Source organism: Leptidea sinapis, chromosome 37 (genome assembly GCF_905404315.1).
Source record: "Leptidea sinapis chromosome 37, ilLepSina1.1, whole genome shotgun sequence".
Classification (NCBI taxonomy): domain Eukaryota; kingdom Metazoa; phylum Arthropoda; class Insecta; order Lepidoptera; family Pieridae; genus Leptidea; species Leptidea sinapis.
The window spans coordinates 1,875,768-1,896,279 of NC_066301.1; the positions used below are offsets into that span (position 1 = coordinate 1,875,768).

Genomic DNA, 20,512 nt, shown 5'->3' on the forward strand with positions numbered 1-20,512 from the left:
GTTTGTGTCAGCCTTCACTTGTGTACACAACTCGACACAGCCTGTCTTCTTATAAGAAACGTAAATAATATATTTTCCAGGTAAGTAAAAAGTATTTTGTTATTGGTATTACCCCCCGCGATGGCAAGCATCCTGATGGAATGACGCTGGTGGCTTGGGCACGGGCACTGGTGTGGGACGCGACTTGCGTCCACACTCTGGCTCCTTCTCATGTCCAAGTTACGTCAGTTCGTGCTGGGGCTACTGTCGAAGACAGCAAGCAACATATTTACGATATGTCGGTCTCAGTGAGTCATACATATTTGTGCCGTTTGGTGTCGAGACACTAGGCCTGTGGGGCCCGGAGGCGCGGAGAACGTTCAAAGTACTATCTTCGCGCCTCAATAAGGCTACTGGAAACCCAAGCGCTGGCAGCTATTTCGGTCAACGGATCAGCCTAGCTATCCAACGCGGAAATGCTGCCATTATTCTTGGTACGCTTCCACGTAATGATAGTCTTAATTTTAAGTAGTCTTAGTATTGTAAATATTGTGTTTGTTTTGTTTGTATATTATTTATTCCATTTTGTTATAAGTCCTATAACGTCCGACAAATCACTTCATGAAAGCGAGGTTATAGCGAATCAGTTGACCCCGCGGCGTTTATCACTTTACGGTGCTGAGTACGAAAAAAAATATATAATAATGCCACTCAAATCACCGCATAAAAGTTTTTATTACACAAATGACGAATGCACATTGCTACAAAGACTCCAGTAATCATTTGAAGACCACTTAATACTCTCGCTTAATGTAAGCCTATTTTAATAATATAATTTATTTTCAATTTGCCAGATATTCTCATCAACATTTTTCAAAGAGAAATAAATTTCTTTTACAAGCCAAAATGGACAAATTAAGGCCATCCCCAATTCTTTTATTTAACGACAAACAGATGGAGAATGTCCGTAAGGTATTTAATTACGAAGACGTGAATAAACTAAAACAAGATTTGGATAATTTGGAGGATTGGATAAGGAAACAAAACCATTTCGTCGTTAAGGAATTCGGTGAGAATGTTTTGCTGTTTTTAATTATGGGCCAATCTGTAAATATTACCTTAATTTTTATAATCATCAGAAGTGTGCGTTGGCGGGATCAAGTCAAGAAATATTAATTTGTTATTCTAAAGAAAAAGTTAGATGATATTTATTCTTATATTATTATTAGATATTTATTTATAGTTAATGTCTAGAATATGCATAAAAATATATAATCACATCCGAAAAATAATAAGAGTGGTATCGTCAAATAGGAATTTCTCATCTAAATTGAAAATATACCTTAGTAAAAACTGCTTATATTCATTAGACGAATATTTTCAACTAAAAACTTGACTATATACTATATAATACTGCTACTAATCTTTTGTTGAATTGATATTATTGTTACTTACTAATGATTTAGAAAGGTATTTTATGAAATTTGCACGTCATAAATGTGGCAAACATGTACTTTATAATATTTATGTAACATCAATCTTACATGTTTATGCAAATAAAAACTTTGACTTTGACTTTAATAAAATATTTATTGTTCTCTTTTAATATATTTAACTATGTTATTTAATTATCTTTGTTAGGTATACATTATTTATTGTCCTAGTACTCGTCATATTAACTATTATTTTTCAATGCAAGTGCTAAAAAGTGGTTATAATATATAATAATATCAAGGAAGTGATCTTGTGCTTTAGTAATAAACCAAATATCGTAAAACAATTTTTCGGTTATTGTAATATTTTTAATTACAAAGTCAACAATAACATCGGGTCAACAGCCGACCAGTCAAAGTGTACATAAACGCATAAATAAAATCTATTTTTATATTGATAGCCTCAACATGCTGCGGTCAGCGCAATCAGTTCAAACAACTCGTTATAATAAAAACAAACAAACACAAACTACATCCAGATCATCAGACTGCATCCTCAGACGACATATTCGTCTTCTCTCAAATAATTAAATAATAATAATACTAAACCTGTAATGAGAAGTATTAACAGTTATTTTGACATAAATATTAGTTGATATCGCTGAATCCTTATATCATAAGCGGCCTTTCCCAATATACTATCTACAGATAGAGATAAATAACTTCGTTCTACTGTCAGTAATTAGCTGTCAATAATCTGAAGCTGTCCCAATATACCCGATAAGTCATTCTTATCGCCTTATATTAGGACGCGTGAATTGCAATTTCCATACAAACTTCTATCGCTGTTGTAAGTTGAGTTACCATCGATAACTTTATTGGGACAGAAAAGTCAACAATAGTTACGATTTTTATCTCAAGTAGGCCAGAGAATAAGCTACCTGAGATAGACTGAATATTGGGAACGGCCGTTATACGCCTAGATAGACTAAGACAGCTGTGAAAACGTCGAAAAAAATTAATTTAAAACTAACTTCTATTTTGAGAAATGCACTCACACTATCACAAAGTGTCATTGAAATCGCGAGTGTAAACCTAGCTTATCACACACGTTACACTAATATTCTTCGCCTGTTTTTATCGGTTGTCTAACAAGAGACTGTCTAGAGCCATAGTTTCGCAACCTTATTTTGCTCACCGCCCACTTTGAGAATATGTTTTTTCTAGAGTATTTTCTTGCATTTTTTTGCACAATATTTTTTAATCTACCCACGCCCCATCCGCGCCATCTCAATGCCCCCTTATTTTCTCTGGGTCTTCTACTGCCCCCCCGAAAGTCTCAAACGCCCAAAAGTGGGCGTTATCGCCCACGTTGAGAACCTATTCTAGACTCTAGAAGATTCTAGACGAATAAATTATCTAATCCTGAATCATTGTGGGGTCAGACGACGCGTCAAAAAACTCATCTGTATACCGAGTTTGGCAGCGGGCCTCCTCCAATCTTCTCCATTCCTTTATATTTCTTGCGACTCTATTATTTTTTTCATGAAAGAGACGACTAACGAGTGTACGGGTCACCAGATAGTAAAAGATCACCGCCGCCTATATTCTCCTGCAATACCAGAGGAATTACAAGAGCGTTGCCAGCCCTTAAAAAAGTGAAGAAAGTTCCTTAATTTCATTTGATGATGACATTTTTTTTTAATATCATCTTCCCATCATATATATCGTTTTCCTTTTTCTAGTTTTATAAGTAGCGTAACAATTCAAAATTTATTTTGTCCATTACTCCTTCCTCATCTCCATTTCAGCTTGATAAGCTAAGTCCAAGCTAATGAAGTAACAGGCACTACTACATATGAATAAGATGGTATGGGTTTATCCAGGTTACAACCAATTCAAATATGTACCAAAATTAATTCAAACTAGGTCTGACATTTGGAATATTAACAGGTTCTCCAGACTTGCTATAATATACTTAAAAGGAATTAAAATTATACATCATTAATATGATCTAATCTGAAAACAAAGGATTCGTGACAAAAGTCGTATGATCGTCAACATTTTAGTAAAACGTTATGGCACGAACAAAAGAAACACGCTACATGCTAAATGAATACTTTGTAAGCGTCGTAAAATTAATAAAATTAGTCTTGCAATAGTATACTATGAAATTGTTCCAATAACATGAAGGCAAAAAATGTTCATTTATTTTTAAATAAATAAAAATACAACATATATTACATATCTTTGAATCTTCTATAAAAAAGGTATGGAAGAAATTAGTTGATGCACGAAAATGCATATTATCATTCGTATAATTTGAATTTACCACTGATTTGGTTGCTTGAAATACTTATTGTGAATTTTTTTTTTTTTAATTATATAATATGAAGGTTGCATTTCTGATTTTCGATCAGCTTTTCAGCCTAATTATTATATACCATATTTCGATCAGTCATATGCAAAACTTAATAATCAATTCAAAGCTTCAAATCTTTCAAATAAATTACTATTACTCCTGATGCTTTTAGTGAAACAAAACAGAAACTCTGACATAGATATTATTCTCTACGTCATATTTTTTTGGTCCTTTTTACTCCTAAAACCATAAATAAAAATACCACTATATTTCCTTGTACAAAAAAAATATATGGATATGAAAACAATAGCTCAAGTTTGATAGATCTAGAGAGTTCATATAAAAATAAATTCGTTACATCAAAATATAATCAATCCAGCAGTTTTCCTGTTATTAAAAAGTATATTATTGGAACATTCCAACCACATACTTACTCAAAAAATGAAACAAAATATATCCAGTGGCCATTTACGAGTAGGTATACAATGTTTCCGCAGCTGTCAATAGCATGTCAAGACTAAGGTAGCAATGGACTGGTTACTTTGCAAGAAAATAATGTTCCTAATGTAAGAGGGTCAAGAGTGGCAAATTTGGGGAGAAGTTACCAAAATCAAGACCGTAAATGCGTTGGAGAGATAATATTAAACGTGTTACGGTGGACTGAACTGGTTGGATGTAACCCAAGATTTTATTAGATGACGACAACTAAAAAGGCTACACTATTATAGTAAAAAAAAATCTAGAATGAAAAAGTGTTGCAATGCTTCCAGCATGTATTTAAGCCGCAAGCAGCAGATCGATAGACATGCATACCACTCGATACACTAAATATTTCAAAATACTTAATTATGTACAAACATTTCCAGATAGAAAATATCTTGAGCGGCTTCTTCTATCGAGTAAAGGTTCTGTGGAGATAACTAAGAAACGTTTTGATAGATTATGTACTATGAGAAAGATAATGCCAGAAATGCTCAAGAACATCGACATGAAAAATGAATTCATTTCGCTTCATAAGTGGCAGTAAGTTTGAATATATTTACGATTATCACAGGGTTATTTTATTCCACCACATGCTTTTGTTTTTTAAACTTTGCTGGTGAATGTAATTTTTTCTTTACTGTTGTGGTATTAAACACTCTCCCCGCCTTGAAAGGCGAACTAGTGGAAGCACGAAAGCTGAAGCTTTAGATTTCTCTCGTAAAACAGTTATTAAACATATTCAATATAATAACTTAATATTAAATATTGTACATAACTGTTTGCTTCTTTTATTTTAAGAAAATAAACGAATCAATAAGTATTGAGTATACTAGGTGCAATTCGCATTCCCTTACTCTAATAATTTAAATAGCAGGGCTTTCGCAAAACAACGCCAAATTCTATTAAATAAATAATTTGTTTCTAATCAACGATTTTCTGAATGTATAATAAAATAATTGTTTTCATTTCAGTCGTTATTGCGTACTACCAAAACCAACATCAGACAACTACCGTGTTATAATTGCAAGTATATACAACCCCAATGAACTGGAATGTATTGAATTCTTTGACATGTATAGATATTTAGTATCGGTAAGTTACTTAATGTCGTAGGTTTACCACTTTTTTCTTGGTCACTTGATATTAAGTGATCACCGTTGCCGTTGCCGGCCTCTTAGAAAGGCGTACGTTCTTTTTTGAAGGTATCCATGTTGTATCGTCCCAGAAACTAAGGAAAAATAGGTATGCTTATTTTACAACTTTAGTTGTGCGTGGAAGAAAATTCCTTACAAACCGCACGGTACAGGAACGCGAGGCGTCTAAATGCTGGGGACGATATCCTAGTTTTTTTGAGTCAAGTCTCATTTGCCCAGTAATTTCACCAGCTACGGCGTCCTTCAGACCGAAACATAGTAAAGCTTACACATTACAGCTTCACGGCAGAAATAGGCGCCGTTGTACCTATGATCTAGCCGGCAACCTGTGCAAAGTAGCCTCCCACTTGTAATTTGTGGCGTCTCGTGCGAAAGTAGTGTTCGGCGGCAGCAATCATTTCAAACAGCTCTACTCAACACCCCCCCTGATAAATGCAGTCAAAAGTTTCAAATAAATATTCGATATTTACTTGATATTTCACTTTTTATATGAATACGATGGTGCAACATATCCCGCAGCGTTACTGTTAACGTTAAATTTGACTTAAACCTCAACTATAAACAGCCTTAGTGAGTTACTTCAACTTCATCAACATTGCTTCTATAATATTATGAATAATACTTACTATTTTTTTGTAAAACGTTAATAATCCGGTTTGTTTTAAGATGGAATCATGCACTGATAACAGCGTAACAAAATTAATAATAAGGTTTTTTCCCTGATGCGTATCACCATTATTTGTTCTAAATTTATAATAACGGAATAACATAATATATTGCATCCCTCGAAATAGATCTTTGTTTCTATCTAAATAGTCTTTAGTCCTAAGATAAAACTACATAACTCAGATACTATCATTATATTTCTTTATGAAAATAAAGAACCAGACAATCAAGACGTTCAGCCGATGGTAACTTATACGCATTGCAATGCAGTGCCTCTCAGGATTCTTGAAAAACCCAAAATTCTGAGCGGCACTACAATTGCACTCGTCACCTTGAGACATAGATGTTAAGGCACAGCCCTGCTTCATGCACTGACTACTTACTATAATTACTGCTTCACGGCAGAAATAGGCGCCGTTATTGTACTCATAATCTAGCCGGCATCCTGTGCAAAGGAGCCTCCTACTGGTATATATATTTATACCCCGAGCTTGAATTGTACAATGTTACAATACATAAATAAAATCTTATTTTTCAAAGTCAAAGTCAAAGTTCTTTATTTACCAGTAACATTCACAAGGAAAAATGTTACAAAATTAAGAGCAGGCACATATTTCGTCTTGTCAGACATGCAAATATTTTTGTGGTTTCACTTCACAATATTATTAATCTAACACAATCAATAATTACTGCTACATTTAATTTAATCAAAGTAAAGCATACTAAAAGACCCTACAATACACATTTATAATAATAAATGAAATGCTAATAGATAATGTAGTCAAAATAATCACAACAAAATATAATATTATTGGTAAAAATAGTATTGGTGCCAGTTACCACGTCGTTTGATAATAATCATTTGTTGAGTAAAAACAATATTTTTTAATTGTGTTAATAATTTAAATTTAAATCTATTTAACACTGTCTCCTCTCTTATTTATTTTGGTAATTTATAAAATATTTCTACACACCCACCATGACAGTTTTTTTTGGTACAAAGTGGTTCTAATGTGGGGTACTCGAAGACTCGTAGGATCACGCGATGGAAACAAAGAACAGTCGCCCATCCGAGTGAATATATTTGAATTTTTCTTAAGAAATAAGCTAGCCTCTAGTACGTAAATTTAGGTTACAGTCAGTATGTTTAAATTTAAAAATAGAGGTCTGCAGCTGTCGATGGGACATATTATAGTTTCCTAGACATGTTATAATTTAGTTCAATTTCATGCAAATAAAACACCTGCAGGATATAAATATAGGAAATATATGTACGAGTACAAAAGATTGCTGCGCTCTCTCTATCTTTGTCTATTCTCCCGTGACACTTAGTGATGATTTAAAGATAGTTGGATATTGATAATTACTGTACGTAATGTTAAGTACAAACAATATAAATAAATCAAGTGACGAGATTATTAATCGCTTGTGTTTACACACAACTGTTTGAACTCGAAAGTTTGACTATCTCTTAATACATTTATTTTTGTATTTTGCAGATGTTTTATTATTTTTTTAATCGTGACTATAATGCAGGATATGAATACATTTTCGATGCTAGGAACTACACATTTGGAGTGGTTACAAAACTAAATCCACTTATAATGCACAAAGTCGCTTCAGTATTTCTGGTAAGTATATATTAACATATTTTTCTAATGTGATAGTAGGTAAGCAAAACATTTCAATTAAATTAAATTGTAAGCTAAATATAAAAAAATCTTTTTTTTTCATAAAAATATTTGAATTTACATAATAATAATAATAATGACACACTCTTACACAAATTATCTTGCCCCAAACTAGGTACATGATAGCAGAGTACGATTTTTTCCATATTTTTTTGATTATCTGCGTCATTGTTGTGGATTGTCACTGATTAGGTTGGACGTTGGTAGATATTGGCAGGACTTTACTGGTAGATAGCTATAGAGAGGAACTATAATAGGCATAATTGAAATTTCTATTTTATTGTCATAATAGACACATTTAATTCTTAGATTGCCACCTAAACAAAATCTACGCGAACATGGTCGTGGGTTACTCGTTACATGATAATAATTGTAACCATTTTATATAAAAAATTGTACGCCTCATATTATGCTATGCGTTGAGGTAGTGCTCTACTCTGGGTATGTCAATAAAAGCAGTTTTCTCGAACTTATATTTTATTTTTTATTTATTTATATCGTACTTACAGGTTTATATGAGTGCACTTAAATAATCTGGTTTATTTGAGTCAAATAATCTGTGAGGTAAAAAATAACATTTAAAATAATATTTTCTGGACGTTCGTACATAGGTGTACATGTTGAAGCGAAATTGGTCGAGTAAATTATATTATTAATAAATAATAATACGTTAATCCAAGCAATTTTTTTTTCAGGAAGCAATTGGGGTGAGACTCAAATGCTTGCATATGATCAGCGGTTCTAAACTATTCGACACTATTCTGTCTTTTGTGAAGCAGGCATTAACAGAGAAATTAGTGAAGAGAATTGTTATACATGACAGTGTGGAGTCTTTGCATAAATATATTTCAAAAGAAATTCTTCCAGTCGACTTCCAAGGCGACGAGAAAAGCATTGCAGAATTATCTGGTAAGTTACATTTTTGAATATTATCTATAGTTGTGTTGAAAGGCAAGTGTGATGATAATAAGTATATAAGAATATTTAAGGTTATTAAGAGCCGCTTCGTTATCGTTGTATTTTGCGCAGACACACAATATTAATGTAAAAGTAACAAAGACAGGTTGTAGGGGTACTCTGTGTGTTATTCTTATTGTACCAAGCTTATAATATTAATATCTGAACAGAAAAGTAAAATAACTATGCAGTATTGACATTTAGACTTTTTAACAGTAACTGAAAAGGTGTCAAAGAAGTGAGCTAATTGATCTTAAACCTAAAAATAGTCCCCATAGTATCACCACTTAGTTTTTATAGTTGACTACACTTAGCAATACCTACATATAATATTATATTAAATTTATAATAAAATAGGTAACACAATATTGATGACTTTGTAACCTTAAGAAAAAAAGTAACCAACTCAGGGAATCATTGAATTCATCGACTATATCTTCACATTCTGATTATTTATCAAAAATTCTTCCAAACCTATCAACGCGTAATGCATATGAGGTTATAGAATTGAAGGAGGCGGTGGCGAAATTGAAAACCTACTCTTGGAAATAAATACACTAAAAAGGTTAGCTACAGAAAAATAAATTATAATTACCTACCTTAAAAAAAATTGTGATGGTCATCCTAAAAGTTCCACAAAAAAGGAACCAGATACAAATCACTTAAACTCAAAAACAGACATAGGTATATCTTCAGAAAACCCATTCAATAATAATATAAACAATAGCTGCATCGACTTGGGGTTGGAAATTGAGAATGATATACATACTGAGGAGAAAACCAAAATATTTAATAATATGAACAGAAACAGTATGGAAAGAAAGGAACAAAATGAAATTTGTAGAAATCTGCAGCATCAACCTGCTACTCATCATGGGAAAGGCATGATAACAATAATTGGTACCCAACAGTGTTCGGGCCCTGTGCTACGCCTTATTAAATCAAGGACTAAGACAAATTATGTAAGATATTCTGTTTATCCAACTTTGAAACCGTTTGCATTGACAGAAGTATTAATTCAATGTTGTTAATCTGCCAGAGACTAAGAAAATAATTACTTAGTTTAACATTGGTGAAAATGACACTAACCCATACAAGATTCTCATCGACATAACAAGTGCTACACTTCACTTAAAAATGTTAAATAATTATTTTAAGTATTATAATCAATATATAATCAATGTGTTCGAGGACAAAAATATGCACATGGATATTCTATGCTTTTCTGAATCATTTGTAAAGTTAGGAGATGAAACAAATATACATTTAAAAAGTAACTGGCTTGCATCTTCCTTTTCCAGACAAAAGAGAAAGGAGGTGGAGCTTGCATCCTATTTGAGAACTCAGTTGAATTTAACCCACTGCCTGCTTGCAACCAGTTATCCCAAGAAAAAAATAAACTACGTTTAAAAAAACCGACTTCAAAAACTCAAATAACTCAAAATTTAATTTAATACACCTCACCTAACCTTATGCAAACCTTTACATTTAATATTAATAAAATACTATTATTCATACGTGCTACCTATTGATAGGTTTTAAGTCAGTGCCAAGCCCTAAACAAAATAAAACTTAATATTATAAACAGCAGCAGTTATTTTTTCTAGACGAAGCTATCCCGCTCAAAGTCACGCGTGGCGAGTGTAGGAACCTTTATTACATTTGGCTTGGCACCGACTTCAAAGCTATCAAAAGCATCAAATGTAGCACATACAAATAATAGTATTTTATTAATATTAAAGGTAAAGGTTTGCGAGGTGTATTAAATAAAATTTTTAGTTATTTGAGACTTTTCAGTTTTTGAAGTCGGTTTTTTAAACCTAGTTTATTTTTATTTTTTACGTTTTGTGTCAGTTTACAATAATATATAATCAACTTAAATGAAAACTCCAAAAAAAAGCCGTACACAGAAAACAACTATGTCATCCAGGTAGACGAAAATTTTCATATAAATGTTCATAAAATGAAAACTGCTAGGCCAAACTATGTAAACTTTTTATGGGACCAAATGGCACATATTTTGCATCAAACAAAAGAGGAATTACGTAAATCCAATCATAAATATCAGAGTAATAGGTGTACATACATAAAAAAAATACCGATCGAATTGAAAACCTCCTCCTTTTGGATGTTAGTTAAAAAAGGAAGCTAATGCAAAACTACTATTTCAGTAAGCATCCTGATCGAAAACAGTTACTCAAAAAATACGGTAAACTTCTTAAAATATGTATATTGCGAGTAAAAACCCACCACAGTAAACTACGCATAAGGAATTCATCAAATAAGTGCAAGGCTGTTTGGGACCTAACCAAAAACAAAAGTGACAATAAATTTTTCTCCGCGTACATCGATAAATTAATATACAAAGGAACTACAATAAGTAACCCTCAAGAAATTGCTGACCTCTAATTCTAATTAAAAAATAATAAAATATTTGCGAATGCGACAGATCAATTAATTATAAAAATACTCACACCAATATTTGTTACAAACAAGTTAAATCAGTAAATAATTATATTTATCTGACGCCTTGCACTCACGATGAAGTAGCAGCTGCAATAAACACATCACATAATTTAACACATATTTAATAAACATTTCTTTTTCCCAAGGAAAATTCCCAGAAAAACTTAAATATTCAATAATAAGACCAGTCCACAAAAAAGGTGAAAAAACAGATGCAGGCAACCATAGACCGATCACACTAATTCCGATCCTATCCAAGTTATATGAGAAATTAATGCAAAGTAGACTGGTTCAGTTTCTTACAAAATTTAATGTTTTATGTGAGGCTCAATACGCATTCCAAAAAGGAAAATGTACTAAAAGTGCAACATTTTGTTTAGTGAATCATATTTTAAAATATATTGACGATAAAAAAAGAGTTACAGACGTATTTTTTGACATGACTGAAGCATTTGACTGTGTTGACCATGATATATTGTTAAATAAATGTTATCAATATGGTTTAAGGGGAATTACTTTGAACTGGCTACAAACTTATGTTAAAAATAGAAAACAAAGTGTTCATATAACAAAATGTGGACAAAATTATAGTATAATGGCTTATGAATCCAAGTCAAGACTTATTCAAATTCAGGTGTACCACAGGGCAGCACTCTAGGGCCCTAGCTGTTTCTTATATATATAAATGATTTACCAAATTCTACATCACGAAAATGCATACTTTTTGTATACGACGTTTCTCTTCTAATACCTAACCTTAACCCATCAATAAATAATGACAAAATTGTAAAAGATGAAATCTTAACAATTATTAATTCGATGGAAAGAAACAAACTAAGTATAAATATTGAAAAAACCAATATAATTCAATTTAGTAACAAGAACACGAATCATGAGTTTAAGAGTATAAGTTATCAAGGTAAATCAATTGAAGAAGTCCCTACTATAAAATTCCTTGGTATCATTGTAGATAAAAATTTAGACTGGAAGGCTCATATAGAATCACTAGTTAAAAGGATACTTAAATTTATCTTTGCTCTCAGGCGCACCAGAAAGACTATATCAAAAGAAGCTGCAATTATTTCCTATCATGGATGGCTACATAGCATGTATAATTAGGTATGGTAACTTGCTATGGGGTAACTCCACAAACATAAACAAAATATTACTGGCTCAAAAGAGATGTATAAGAGCTGTGGCTGATATAGGGCCCTCCGATAGCTGCAGACCTCTACTTTTAAATTTAAATATACTGACTGTAGCCGAAATTTACGTACTAGAGGCTAGCTTATTTTTTAAGAAAAATTCAAATCTATTGACTCGGCTGGGCGACTGTTCTTTCTTTCCATCGCGTGATCCTACGAGACTTCGAGTACCCCACGTAAGAACCACTTTGTACCAAGAAAACTGTCATGCTATGTGTGTAGAAATATTTAATAAGTTACCAAAAGAAATAAGAGAGGAGACAGTGTTAAATAGATTTAAATTTAAATTATTAAAAATATTAAAAAATATTGTTTTTACTCAATAAATGAATACTATCAAACGAAGTGGTAACTGGCACCAATACTATTTTTACCAATAATATTATATTTTGTTGTGATTATTTTTACTACATTATCTATTAGCATTTCATTTATTATTATAAATGTGTATTGTAGGGTCTTTTAGTAGGCTCTACGTTGATTAAATTAAATATAGCTGTAATTACTGATTGTGTTAGGTTTATAATATTGTGAAGTGAAACCCTGTATAATCTCGGGCACGCATTGCAACTCGCGCTGAGTTTAGTAAGGCATCAAAAACAGGATACCACTTCACGCACTTTTGTCAGCAATGCGGCACAAAAATCCCCATTCATCGTAGTTTTCAAAAATCCCTTGACAATACCAAAAAACAGTGGCCATGAGCTTGGATACCAAACTTTTGACTTTGAACAACGGGCAAGAGGCTCACGGGATGGGGAGAGGTGAGGCAACCGCCCATGGACATCCGCAACAACAGGTGTGTCAAGAAATGCGTTGCCAGCCTTTAAGGTGGGAGTATGCTTGTTTCTTGAAGATCCCTAAGTCGGATCTGTTCGGGAAAACCGCAGCCGGTAATTGATTCCACAAAGTGGCTGTGGGCGACAAGAAATTTCTAACAAAACGCGCGGTTGTGGAATGCCAGACGTCTACGTGGTGCGGGTGGTACTTTGCACGTAATGTCCGGTGGTGGAATTCAGCCGTTGGAATCAACCCGAACTCCTCTGAGCACTCCCCGTGATAAATGCAGTATAAGATGCAGAGAGAACCCACATCTCCACGCAATGCCAAAGAATCAAGCCGATCGGAGATGGCTTGATCGTCGAAGATTCGAACCGCTCTTCGTTGTATGTGGTCAAATGGAAGAAGCTGGTACTGGGGAGCACCAACCCAAAGGTGAGAACAGTACTCCATGTGAGGCAGAATTTGCGCCTCATAAAGTTGCAGGCGCTTTAGGGAAGTACTGTCTCGCCTTACTCGGTACACCAAGCTTTTTAGGGGCCAGTTTGGCTTTCTCTTCAAAGTGACCACGGAACTCGATATATCGACCAAGTATGCCAATACAAGCTGTGGCAGTTAGAGAAGTGATCTCGAATCGAGGGATACGACAAAGGGATACATTTTTTTTTTTTTTTTTTTTTGAGAGGAGGAAATACTGTTACGTATTTACGCCCCGGAACGGGGCGCAATATGTCGGACTCGAGTGTCCGCGTAAGCGGACACCCCATACCGACTAAAACCTCCTCTGTGCTGTTAGCAGCTCTGGCTTTCACAGCGAAGTAGGACGTGGGCCGTGGAGGCCGCAAAGACTACGCAACAACAGCCGCGGGGCGTCTCCTAAGGAGACTCGAACCTCAGACCGGCTATGTGCTTGTGGGAAGGAGAGAGAATGAAAATGAAGATGAAATGAAGATGAAAGATGAAAAGGTGATAAGAGCACACTCGCCGGCGAGTGTGGTGATGTTTTGTGTAATGTATGTAAGTGTGTATGTATGTGTTTATGATTGTATGTATGTGTGTTTGTATGTATGTACGTAGTGTAAATGTTTGTGTGCATGTATGTTTGTGTTTGTGTCTGTTTGTGGAGTGTGTTTGTGATTGTGTAAGTGGTGTATGTCAGTCCGTCAGTCAGTCCGTGTATGAGTGAGTGTAGTGAAGCGATTACAGGACGAGGACTAACGTCTCGTCGGGTATCAAAACAATGTGTGGTGTATCTAGGGTGCGGGCCGCTGGCCATCGTCAGAGTGACGAGTGCCAGTGGTTTGCGGTGGTTGACCGCGCCTACGCCTGCGAAGGCGGTGTGTGCGTGTCTGTGTCGGTGTTTGTGTGGGTGTCGCGTTCGCGATGGTGATGTCGTCATCCGGGTCTACCGTTACATGTCTGGGACGTCTTATTGGGTTGAGACTATGGTGAAGGGGGGTGTACCCGCATGCCTTCCTAACCAAGATGTTGGGATGGTTAGGCGCCTTGTCAAAGAAGCGTCGCGAGATCTCTTTAAAGTGTTGAGCTATTGTCGGAAGCTCTAGGTCGCGGTGAAGGTCAACGTTTCGGATGAACCACGGGGCTCCGGTTGCCATGCGCGTGAATTTATTTTGAACTACTTGCAAACGTCGTAAGTAGCTCGGTCGGGTGTGCGCGAAAACGACGCTTGCGTATGACAGTATGGGCCGTACGATGGTTTTGTACAGCGTCACTTTGTGTTTGAGCGGAAGTTTGCTTCGCCCACACACAAGTGGATAAAGGCGACTGAGGACAAATCGGGCTCTATTGCATACCGTATCAATATGTTTCTTGAAGTTCATATTGCTGTTGAACGTGACTCCTAAGTATTTGTAATCCTTCACCCACGGTATGGGTGTTTCATACAGTTTAATAACGTCAGTCGGTTGTTTTTTAGCGCGGATGCTATTCGCGTTACCGAAGAGTACCGCTGCACTCTTGGTGGGGTTCACTTCAATCCGCCATTTTCTGAAGCAGTTGCCTAGTTCATCGACGGCGGCTTGAAGCACTTTAATGTTCTTGCTCAAGGTTGAGCGGTTGGAGCCGAAGTAGAGTGCCGTGTCGTCAGCGTACTGAGCGAGCTGGACACTCGGAAACTTGGGAATGTCGCTCGTGAAGAGCGAGAAAAGAGTGGGAGAGAGGACCGAGCCCTGTGGCACGCCAGACCTGATGGGTCTGGGTGAGGATAGGGTGCCCTCTACTCGATATCGGAAGGAGCGATCGGTAAGGTAGGCTCGAATGATGCGCACGAGCCTGTCTGGCACTCCCAGTTGATACAGCTTGAATACTAAGCCGTTGTGCCATACCTTGTCGAAGGCCTTCGCGACATCGAAAAACACGGCTGCCGTGGTAGCGTGAAATTGACGCCGTATGAGAATGTACTCGGTGAGTCGGTGAGCCTGCTGGGGACACGAGTGAGCGGTTCTGAATCCGAACTGTATGTCGGGTATCAGGTTAAGCTCCGCGATGTAATGATGAAGACGCGCGAGAATTAATCTTTCGTAAAGTTTCCCGATCGAGTTAATTAAACTAATAGGCCTATAGCTACTCGGATTAGCTTTAGGTTTATTGGGTTTTGGGATACCGATAACAATGGAATCCTTCCATTGTTCGGGGAACGCGCTATTAGACAATAGAATATTAAAAATGGTAACCAATAAAGTAATAAGGGTCGAGGGTAGGATTTTAAGAACCCTATTGTTTATAGTGTCGGGCCCCGGGGCCTTCTTGGAGTGAAGCTCCTTAATGATTTGCTTCACCTCTTCGTAAGAGGTGGGTTTTATTACCTCGCCTGAAGGGCTCAGAGCGGAGCGACGTTCAACTTCACGATCAACTTCGTCAACGTGTGTCGGGTCGGCTGCTGCATTTGGAGAGCACTGACTCGAGACTATCGGCGAGGCATTCAGCCTTCTCATCGTCATCGAGCGCCGGCTGCAGTCCCGGTCTGTCCAAAGGAGGCATGACAGTGGGCGGCTCCTGTTTGAACGCGCGAGGCAGCTTCCAGAAAGCCACATGTGATGGCTTAAGGTTGCCGAGCAAGCGGTCCCAACGTTCGCCGCGGAGTTCCGCGATACGTTCCCGTACCACCCGCTGTAGGTAGCGGAGGTGGCGCCTATTCTCGACCGACGGATACCTGTCGTAAAGTCTAGTGGCTCTGTGCTTCTGTGTGAGTAAGTTCCTGACCTCTGGAGGCAGGTTTAGGCGATGCGGTTGCATCGTCGGAACCTGCCTGGAGCAGGCCTTGATCCTACTCTGTATATGTGACGTCACATGAGAGATAGCACTGTGAGCCGTGTCGACCGAGTCGATGACGTCCGGTATACGGTCAAGGTCGTCGGACTTGATAGACTCGAGATCCTTTTCCAGCCGTTGCCAGTCGATCACTGTTTTCGTCGGTGGTTGAAAGTTAACCGGTGGGCCTAGATTTAGGACGACGGGCCGGTGGTCTGACTCTAATTCGTGAAAAACCTCGATTGAATTTACATCGAGCGTTACGTTTTTAAGTAACGCAACGTCTAGAATGTCGGGTCGGTGTGCGACGTTATCCGGATAACGTGTTGGTTCGTCGGGTGCTATTACTGAAAAGTTCCGCGTGTCTGTGAGAGAGTCTAATAAAATTCCGTTTCTATTTGTGGCTCTACTGTTCCAGCTGGAGTGTTTGGCGTTAAGATCGCCGCCCACTATGACTGCGGCCCCGTGGCCGAGTAATGCTTCTATATCTGTGTCTAATATTTGTTTCGACGGCGGAAGATAAGCTGAAATAACAGTGATCGGCTGGTGATTCGCCATACTGACCCGGATGGCAGAGGCCTCGATGTTAGTGAGGACCGGAGGATCTATAGGTATACAGTGTAGAGACCTTTTAAAATAAATGAGGGTGCGGCCCATACGGGTGGTGCGATCATTCCTAACTAAGTTATAATTAGCGATACGCGGATCGCGTATACGTGGTTTTAAAAATGTCTCTTGCACTAAGAATAGGTCTAATTGATGTTCGTGAGCGAACTCCTTCACCAAGTCTAGTTGAGGCTTAAGGCCTTGGGCGTTAAAATACGCTTTACGGAGCGTATGTGGTTTAACCCGTCCGCTTACGTAATTAGGCATCGCGAATGTTGTTTTTATACTTTAGCCCTATATCGGTGAGGGCACGGAATATTTTGCCGTTGTCTGCCATAACTTGCAGGAGCGACGGCGGGTCTTCCCGGACAGCATCGAGCCTGCTGGCCAGGGCTGTTATTTCGTCAATGTCGAACATCTCTGACAGTTCGAACATGAACGCAAAGGTGCTGCCGCCTTTGCTACCTGTTGCCGCGGACGCGGGCGCCGGTGGCCTCGGTCGCGGGACCGACGCCGCCGGGCGGGACGCTAGCGGAGGCCGCAGGGGCGCGGGGGCCGCGAGAGTGGCCTCTGTGGCAGCGTTGGCAGCCGGAGGAGACCTCGCCCAGGCGTTTACCTTCGGAGGCGGCGCAGGTTTGAAGGTTGGAGTGAACTCCACCTTCTCTGCTCTGCCTTGCGGCTGGCGGCGCCCTGGGTGACGCTTGTGTAAAGGGATACAGCGCCGGATTGTGATGCATATGAAGATATAATGTTGAAACACAGTTGCTTGTCTAGGGCTATCTTTACAGCCATAATAATGTCGCTTACCCTTTCAGTCTTTATTAGTCTCTGAGGTAGATTTTCAGACAGAATTATTCCTACGCCATTTTGACCGCTGATGGTTCCGTTATAGATGATTTTGTACCCATGACCTATTAATTTTGATTTTTCCATTTCCACCGTACACAGCATGCATCTACTTACCATCTTTTAAGGATGTCGCTTAATTCGGCTTTTCTGCACGTCATGGTACCTACGTTCCAAGTTCCAAATCGCAGTGATGAGATGTATTGAGATCGTGTTGCTTTGTCGTCGCCGTCGCTTATGGGGGTCGCTCTTACATTTAATAGATGAAATGTTATTAGGTTGATATTTGATTTGGTATTGTAAAATTTTCGCATGAGGTAATGATCATAATTTTTCATATATATATATGTTGATCGAAATTATGGCCCGAATAATCCAGCTACACAATAAAATTTACGAAGATAATAACAATATGTAGTACTTTTATAAAAAGCTGTATATTTATTTAAGTTTTACAAAAAACAAATAATTTTAAATTAAGTAGTTGTTGATGTAGTAAGTAGTGCTTATACAGTTTTTAAATTAAATACTGATTTTATTGTTGTAGAAGCGAATTTCAAGGAACTTTGCACAGAAGAACACATACAATTTTTGAAAACTTTGGACAAAGCAGAAACTGATGAATCGCTTCGGCTGAGTGATAAATCCGATGCTGAGTTCATGGGAATGCCTGGTTCCTTCAAAACTTTGAGCATCGACTAATAAAAAATGGAAGTAGAAGACATTATCTACATCTATTAATGATAATTTATGTATTTTTATATAGAGATCGAAAAGCACAGAGGATGGCTATTTAATAATTATTAAAAGTGGCACAGTCAAACAATCTCTTGAAACGAATACGATTTGTATTGATGCAGATGAATTTGTTTAAAAATTTGTTGTTTTTGCTACCGCCTGAAAGGCAAATTAACGATGAATGGTTAGGACTATAGAACCTAGACTTTCAATACGAGTACACTAGCGAATAATAATAATAAGAAAGAAGGAAAAACATTTCTAAAAGCAAGATAGAATAGGAAAGTGATGCTATTGTTATCGTTACTGACCTGTCCTTTTCACCAGATGCTGGCTAGATTATGGGTAACACAACGGCGCCTATTTCTGCCGTGAAGCAGTAATGTGTAAGCATTACTGTGTTTTGGTCTGAAGAGCGCCGTAGCTAGTGAAATTACTGGGCAAATGAGACTTAACATCTTGTCTCAAGGTGACGAGCGCAGTTGTGGTGCCGCTCAGAATTTTTGGGTTTTTTCAAGAATCCTGAGCGGCAATGCATTGTTATGAGCGTATCATTTTCCATCAGCTGAACGTCCTGCTCGTCTCGTCCCTTATTAAATAAAAAAAAAACAAAGTAGCTAACGGACACATTGACAAATCAAAATGGCCATGCATTATCGGGCTGTCAGTTGGTCTGTACGATAGTACATTAAGTCTTTTCAGTTCAGACAAGCAAGCAATGCAGCAAGTAGAAGCCTACTGATTTTTGAGGAAGAAATACGTTTATTCTTGAAGATTACTGGCAGGAATATTATGACTCACTTAGCATCGCTGGGTTGGCATCATTGTAATATCTGCCACAACAAACATTGGAAATATCCAATTTCCCATAACTAAGAGCTCAGCATTCCTACCTGCGCAATAACATTTTTGAGATCTTCGCTGATACTGTAGTCTACCCAACACCCAAACTATCTTACATATTTTCCATGGCGTGTAACGGAGACGGACATTTTATTTTTATTTCAAAGCTTCACGATAAAATTCTTAAGATTTAACTTAACATTAAGTATTTTACAAAGACTTATCTTGATCGTAATAATCATTTTAGGTTGTCTTGTTACATTTATATGCTATACTTAGTCTGAGACGAAAGGCAATGTCAGAAGAAAAGTATTTTTAAACACTCTACAAAGATCCAGGGACTGTTTTTATTCAGAGTCTCCAGAAATACTGTCTGACATTCAATTAGTTCTCCACACATCGCTAGGTGGCGTAGCACCCTTTCCTTTCGCCTTAGATATTTCACGCCGACATAATATAGAATTTTAATTGATAATTTGTGTTTTAATGCGTTTGCAATGTTTAATATGTATATGTATTAATATCATTTGCTTTTGTAAATTGATTGTTAAAGTAAATCATAATGTCTATTAAGTAATTCGAGGGTTTTATTAAATTTTTGTAAGGTATTTTTAACTTAATTATTCGGTCACTTCAGTGAATTTTATTTAATTTTATTATTGTACCTGTTTGTTGTGATTATAATTTGGTGGATTAAATAAATAATTTATAGATTCCTGTGTCTGCTTAATGTCTCTATTAATTGTCTGAGAGCTTTTTGCTCAAGAAAGCTGAAATGTTAATAAGAAAGAATAAAAGATCTGAATCTTAGTAATCCTATGAAAAAGCGTTTAAAAAAATTAATTGCGTTGCCGGTCTTTTAGGAAGGTGTACACGCTTTTTTTGAAGGTATCCTTATCTTACAATCCTGGAACGGTTCGGTTTTATGTGGCAGAAAGTTTCTAGAAGTTTCTAGTATCCAGTGAATGATATTGATATAGATAAGTTGAGTACGAACAAAGGTGGAATTTGGGCAGCAAGAATAAAGTCAACT

The 20,512-nt window shown here is 36.8% G+C and overlaps 1 protein-coding gene across 1 annotated transcript; it reads left to right on the plus strand.

The window, feature by feature from the left end:
• Nucleotides 1–738: 738 nt before the first annotated feature.
• On the plus strand, nucleotides 739–20,193 carry LOC126975693 (uncharacterized). The gene is made up of 7 exons (XM_050823696.1): nucleotides 739–754; nucleotides 834–1,048; nucleotides 4,641–4,797; nucleotides 5,229–5,349; nucleotides 7,577–7,708; nucleotides 8,464–8,677; nucleotides 18,446–20,193. The coding sequence occupies exons 2-7, from the start codon at nucleotides 886–888 to the stop codon at nucleotides 18,598–18,600; spliced, it is 942 nt and encodes a 313-aa protein (XP_050679653.1). The 5' UTR covers nucleotides 739–754; nucleotides 834–885; the 3' UTR covers nucleotides 18,601–20,193.
• The last annotated feature ends 319 nt before the right edge of the window (nucleotides 20,194–20,512 follow it).

Bases quoted from the DNA above. Each gene is read 5' to 3' on its own strand.
- LOC126975693 (XM_050823696.1), top strand. From the start codon at position 886: ATGGACAAATTAAGGCCATCCCCAATTCTTTTATTTAACGACAAACAG. The intron at 4,798-5,228 runs GTAAGTTTGAAT...TTTTCATTTCAG, and splicing joins ATTTCGCTTCATAAGTGGCA to TCGTTATTGCGTACTACCAA. The intron at 7,709-8,463 runs GTAAGTATATAT...TTTTTTTTTCAG, and splicing joins AAGTCGCTTCAGTATTTCTG to GAAGCAATTGGGGTGAGACT.